The sequence below is a fragment of the Gigantopelta aegis genome, chromosome 1 (genome assembly GCF_016097555.1).
Source record: "Gigantopelta aegis isolate Gae_Host chromosome 1, Gae_host_genome, whole genome shotgun sequence".
Lineage (NCBI taxonomy): Eukaryota > Metazoa > Mollusca > Gastropoda > Neomphalida > Peltospiridae > Gigantopelta > Gigantopelta aegis.
In genome coordinates this window covers 7,465,781-7,472,701 of record NC_054699.1, presented here as the reverse complement: position 1 = coordinate 7,472,701, position 6,921 = coordinate 7,465,781, and the positions used below count along the sequence as shown (strand labels likewise).

The 6,921-nt window shown below is 38.3% G+C and overlaps 1 protein-coding gene across 1 annotated transcript; it reads right to left on the bottom strand.

Annotated features, from left to right (window-relative positions):
- Positions 1-294: 294 nt before the first annotated feature.
- Positions 295-6,709, bottom strand: LOC121369908 (serine-enriched protein-like). The gene is made up of 5 exons (XM_041494990.1): positions 6,607-6,709; positions 3,965-4,205; positions 3,273-3,529; positions 2,128-2,285; positions 295-315 (listed from the first exon to the last, which is right to left on the bottom strand). Exons 1-5 carry the CDS (start codon positions 6,707-6,709, stop codon positions 295-297), a joined length of 780 nt encoding a protein of 259 aa, XP_041350924.1.
- Between the last annotated feature and the right edge of the window lie 212 nt (positions 6,710-6,921).

The following is a 6,921-nucleotide window of genomic DNA, read 5'->3' as shown; positions in this document are numbered from 1 at the left end:
CCCCAAACTCCCCCCCCCCCCCTCCCTCCCACCCGGCAGCCTAAGTCACGCCACTAGAAGAAAAGTGGACCACATCAGTCGTAGTCCCGGAATAGTCTGCGTTCAGTCAGACCGAGCAGAAAGAAATTTTGGATAGAATGGTTTATGCGCTTCACGTTAAACCGAATTACCTCACCAGGAACCAGTCCAGCGAGCGTTAGCGTTGTCCGGTGTTGTTGAACGTATTTGTGTCCTGTCAGAACACAGAAGTTGGCATTATTTCCAATAACGAATCTTGAACGAGTTGCAGTTTTATCAACTTGACATCTCCTGTATCTGAAAAAAATAATGTATATAAATAAAACACTTTTAACAAAGCTTTATTTCGTTTAACGACACCACTAGTTCACATGGATTTACCGGTAATGGATGTGAAACATTTGGTAATTTTGACATATAGTCTTCGAGAGGAAACTCGCTAGTTCTCAATTAGTGGAAGGGATCTTTTTTATCCACCATCCCATAGACAGGATAGCACATACCACGGTCTTTGGTATACCAGTCGTGGTGCTGGAACGAGAATTAGTCCAATGGGCCCACCGACTTGGATCAATCCAAGCGAGCACAATATTTTATTTGCACCATCTCACAGGCACGATAGCACATACCGCGGCCTTTGATATACCAGTCGCGGTGCACTGACTCGAAAAAAAAAAATAACCCAATGGGTCCACCACCGACAGGGATCGATCCTAGACCGACAGAGCGCTTTACCTCTGGGCTAAGTCCTTGTAAGGACGAATGAAAATGAAATATGTGTACTTTGAACTATATTAGTCGTACCGTCAGTGGTAATAGGAACTGTATTTTCCAGGAGCCAGGTCGATGTTTCTATGTCGTAGAATCAGGAAGGTTTCAACATAGATTCTTATGTACATATATGTGTAGATTCCATATCTACAACTCTTACTTGCCTAAACATGTACGTTAACTGGGTATCTGCATTATTTTAATGGTACGTCAAAGACAATGTTTTGTCAATCTGCTGCTATACCAAAACAACAGTCAACGGGACACACATCAAATTTCAGTTAAAAGAGAGATTAAACTCTTTAAGAATATTTTCATGACGCTTAACATCCAACGTTCCATTGACTTTTATTTGACTTTTACTTGATTGTCATACTTGTTCAATTTGACCTACATTTTCACGGTCAAATGAAGGTAATTGTGTTTTGAATATGTGATAATGCTGAAAATAACACCAGAATCAGTGTTGAAAACTTCCTGACTCTACGACATACACAAATCGACCTGGCTCCAGTACTGGTAGTTTAGTCCTAGATTTATGGTTACAGGCACTATTAGTTTTACCACTTTGTTTTGTAAAATTGGTCCCAGATGTGTAGCACGATTTATATGGAGTAGGACAAAAAACGTTTAGACAAGAGAGAGAGAGAGAGAGAGAGAGAGAGAGAGAGAGAGAGAGAGAGAGAGAGAGAGAGAGAGAGAGAGAGAGAGAGAGAAGGAGACAGAAGGATACGGGGGAAGAAACAGAGATAGAGAGACGGATAGAGAGAGATGAGAGAGAAAGAGAGAGAGAGAGACACACACACACACACAGAAAGAGAGAGAGAGAGAGAGAGAGAAAGAAAGAGAGAGAGAGAGAGATAGAGAGAAAACAAAGGCAGATAGGCATACAAACATACCGAGAGAGCGCGAAACAGATCGAGAGAGAGAGAGAGAGAGAGAGAGAGAGAGAGAGAGAGAGAGAGAGAGAGAGAGAGAGACACACACACATAGAGAGAGACACACACACACACCGAGACACAGAGAGAGAGAGAGAGAGAGAGAGAGAGAGAGAGAGAGAGAGAGAGAGAGAGAGACAGAGACAGAGAAAACAAAGGCAGATAGGCATACAAAAAGACCGAGAGAGCGCGAAACAGATCGATCGATCGAGAGAGAGAGAGAGAGAGAGAGAGAGAGAGAGAGAGAGAGAGAGAGAGAGAGAGAGAGAGAGAGAGAGAGAGAGAGAGAGATTCAGATACAAACTAAACGAGAGACACCCTCTAAACCTACATGACTTATTATTAAATTTGAACCATAGAAAACAGTTCTTTTATGGCAGCATAATCAAAGAACTGTTACCTTCGTCTGAATTTCAAAGTAGTGTGGATGGAATCTGTATCGTCGTGCAGACTGTAATATCGTCGACAGATCTCCAATAGACGCACATTTGTTCAGAAACTCCCAGCATGCCCCAGCAAGATCTTCGACAGCAAATTCAGCGGCAGCACAAAGTAATCCTGTGGACAAAATGAATGAATGAATGAATGAATGAGAATGAATGAATGAATGAATGAATGGAATGAATAAATGAATGAATACTTTGCATTTACATTTAATATCAGGCATGTATAAATATGATCTCAATGACTAAATAGTTATGGACTCTGGGGTGTTGTGGTTAAACCACCGGATATAAGGCAGGTAGGTATCCAAAGCGACTCGGTGGGCACGTGCAAGACCACTACACCGACTTCTCTCCCACTAGCCACTAATAACTAACCACTAACACGTTGTCCTGGACAGACAGCTCAGATAGTCCAGCACAGCGTGCTTGAAACTTATAGGATATAAGCATACAAACGGAAACAGAACAATTATCGCAATCACTGTAAAATTGTTTGACAAGGTCGAGACTGTTAACACAAATCTTTGTAGGATCTTCCTTACATCCAAATAGCATTAAAACACGCTGTTCTGGATTTTCTTCCCAGGACAGAGGGTTAATGGTTATTTATGAGTGGTCAGTGAGAGAGAGATCAGTGCAGTGGTCCTACACCTGCCCACTGAACCACTAAACGCGATCACTCAGATCACACCGGGGTGCGAACCCAATACGTTCCAACCTCAATCGAGGTCAGTTAAAAACTATGTCATCCTATAAACATGGCTATAGATAAGCACCAACAGTAAGTGTTAAACAACGTCAGAAACAAACATTTCGTTTCATTTATAGTAATGTTCGTGATTATAGGCCTATCCAATTAAGGTTCAAGCACGCTGCCAGTGGGATAGTGAGAGAGAAGTCGGTATAGTGGACTGGCACCTACTCACCGAGTTATTAAACTCTTCCTGGATGGGAGCCGGTACCGGGGTGCGAACCCAGTATCTTCCCGCCTTAACCGAGTTTTTCTCTACACAGGGACATAGATAAGCATTAATTGTAAGCGGTAAAAATTGTGACTCCCCCTAAAAAAAAAACCCCACAAAAACCCCAGAGTACTCACCAATTAAGGTGTCTTCAGTGAGTGTCACATGACCAAGATGAAGGAACGAATTGAACTTCCTGAAGACATTTACGTCATAGTTGACAACAGGAACGGTAATCTTTTGCGGCGTGCTCTGGTGACCGGGTTTTGGTTTCGGGAAGTTCCGCTGTTTATTCCGGAATGGAAAAAACCGCAGCATCTTCTCCGATCTCTTTTCTCTCTGAATTTCCCGTTCTCGCTTTCTCTGGCTGTTTTGTAGCAATGTATACAAAACACTGAAAATATAATCAATTAAAAATAGTCTGTGTAAGAATATTTGTGTTAAGATAAATAAAAACGATTTAATATTGTATTTCGAAGTAAAGACCGTAATTATGACAGATATAATATTTATGACAAAATTAGATTAATAAAACTATTGAAAATGCTACAGTTCTGTAGTTTGTAGTTTTACAATGTAGAGTTAAGGATTGTCTTTGTTTTTCATGGGTTTTTTTTTGTTATATATTTTTATTACTCGAGTCATTTACAAGAAGATGTCAATTTCACACAAACACACAGAGAGAGAGAGAGAGAGAGAGAGAGAGAGAGAGAGAGAGAGAGAGAGAGAGAGAGAGAGAGAGAGAGAGAGAGAGAGAGAGAGAGAGAGAGAGACTGACTTAGATGGAAACTGTATACTAAATATAATTTGAGAATTCAATCATATTTACCTGCTTCTAGCAGACAAAACTGCTCTCAGTCCATATATAGGCATCTGCTTTTTGCCTACCAGGAAGATGACGTCACACATTTCCGGGACGCACATGATGTACTCGAGGGTGTGGCACAAAGAGCTGGGTTCGTCCACCATGATAGCATCATCGTCACTTCCGTCGACGAACACGTCATTTCTGCTTCCAAACTTAAGAGATGAAATATCTTTCACTGATAACAGATCACTAGTTGATATAACTGTAATAAGAACAGAAACAAATTCAATATATATTGAATCATGTACAGCATCAACGATTTGAAAAGTTATACCGGCCTCGGTGGTGTCGTGGTTGAGCCATCGGACATAAGGCTGGTAGGTATAGGGTTCGAAGCCCGGTACCGGCTCCCACCCACAGCGAGTTTTAACGACTCAATGGGTAGGTGTAAGATCACTACACCCTCTTCTCTCTCACTAACACACTGTCCTGGAGAGACATCCCAGATAGCTGAGATGTGTGCCCAGAACAGCGTACTTGAACCGTAATTGAATATAAGCACAAAAATAAGTTGAAATGAAATGAAAAGTTATGAAATACAGAATAAAGCTGGGCAATTCCATCAATACGTGATCCAAATACAGCGATTTTAAAAACCAGTTGCAATAAAACTTGGTTTAAACAATATTTTTGTTAGCCTATATTGTCCACCAACATTTTACAATATGAATATTTTACAAAATAAAATGTAACAAAGAAGGGAACTGGAAGGAAGAAAAGAAATATAACTTATTTGATATAATGTTACAAAATTATCTTTAGTATACGGAATTAATACAAATATAGTTTAAATTAATTGGACTCCGCTATGGCATGTGTCATCTTACATTCATTACTTTTCCATAATTTTTTTATACTACAAATTGCTTTTTAAGAAAATAAGTATGCAAGTTAAAACAGGATGCTTTTTCTTTTCTTTTTTCCGTTTTAAAAAATATTTATATATTGTTAACACATGTATTGCAATATTTAGATATATATGAGAGTCTGAGAATTAAATTTGGGTATTTACACAACACAATATATTCTTTTCTTTCAGAAATTGTATGGAAAGATTAAACCTGCAAAACACAGCCCCTTAATCTAAAATTGAGAAAGTAGGAGAAGTAACTTCTCCCTTCCCAGGAGAAAGAGAAGACGTGTGGTCAAAATAGGCGAAATTTTATTTATCGATTTAATTTAAACATAAAAATATCACCTTCATTTTCAGTTTTACTGCTTTTATTCCATTTCAAAGAGCGTTATTATTACGAGTATATTATATTTACTAATTATGTACGTCAGACACTGTTCGTTCAACACGGGCTAGTAAAGCACGGGCTAGTACATTACAGTATTATTATATTATGACCATTTACACATTTTGGTTTGGGAATCCAGGATAAATTGGTTGGTGATTATACTCCAAGAAATAGAACCGGCCTCGATGGCGTCGTAGTTAAGCCATCGGACATAACGCTGGTAGGTACTGGGTTCGTAGCCAGTTACCGGCTCCCACCCAGAGCGAGTTTTAATGACTCAATGGGTAGGTGTAAGACCACTACACCTTTTTCTATCTTACTAACCACTAATAATTAACAACTAACAACTAACCCTCTGTCCTGGACAGACAGCCCAGATAGCTGAGGTGTGTCCAAGACAGCGTGCTCGAACCGTAAATGGATATAAGCACGGAGATAAGTTGAAATTAATTAAGAAATAGTCACGTGAGTCAAGGTTGGTTTTTTAAAAAGTTCATTGGCATACTTAATAAATTCAATACGTCTATATATAGTATGTGCAGTATATTGTTGGGGAGTGATTGTGAAACTGGCAAATACACAATACAAATAACATATGCAATTAAAAACTAGATTAAATCAAATTATTTCTTATGACTAGAATATGGAAATAATTAAAGGGACTACATGTATCTCAAGTTTTCGGTGATTGTTAAGACTGTGTCGACCAACAAAGATTTTTTAACAACTATAATTACATATTAAATATATTTTTCTAAACTAAAACACATGTATTAGTGGTTGTTCTGATCGTCCTAGTGTTTGCACCAAGTCAAAATTAATTTTATTTCCTAATATACTAATGTACCTTTTCGTACTTACGAAAGTATTGGAATACCAAATTCTGTGTAGGCTGCTTACAAATATAATTATGATCAGAAACACGATGCATATAAAGAAACTGATAGCCTAAGCAAGAAAATATATCTAATATGTAATACTAGTTGTTACACAATTTTATTAGTCAAAATTATTTCGTTATATCCAGAAATACAACTCAAAACTGTAAAACTACCACATACTCGTAAACGACAGCGTAATAGAAGACTACAGTTTGTTTTGTTTAACGATACCACTAACGGCCGCACATTGATGTATTAATCATCGGCTATAGGATGTCAAACATTTGGTAATTTTGACATAGTCTAAGAAAGGAAATCTGCTACAGTTTCCCATTAGTAGCAAGGGTATCTTTTATATGCACCATCACACAGACAGGATAGCACTTACCATGACATTTGATATACCAGCGGTGGTACACTGGCAGGAACGACAGAAGAGTAGAAACAATTATGTCTAGAAATTATTAAAATATGTACTAACCATCAGTATAGCTGCGATGAATCAATCGATTCGTCTGTACTGCTTCATCACTTTCTGTGGACTCTTTCACATGGCGGACGGCGAATTTATAATTCTGATCCATGTTTGTAGTATTGTCTATGGACTGTGTATATTAAACCTGCATATAATTAAGACGTTAAAACAAAATCAACTAAGCTCTGGCAAACACTTGTAACAAGGTTTTGTGATCAGGATAAGGATCCCTCCTACTTATATAGTAACTAGTATCCAGTTTTCTTTAAACATGCCTTGGCATATTTGAGGTTTAACACAATTCATCTATATAACTAACTG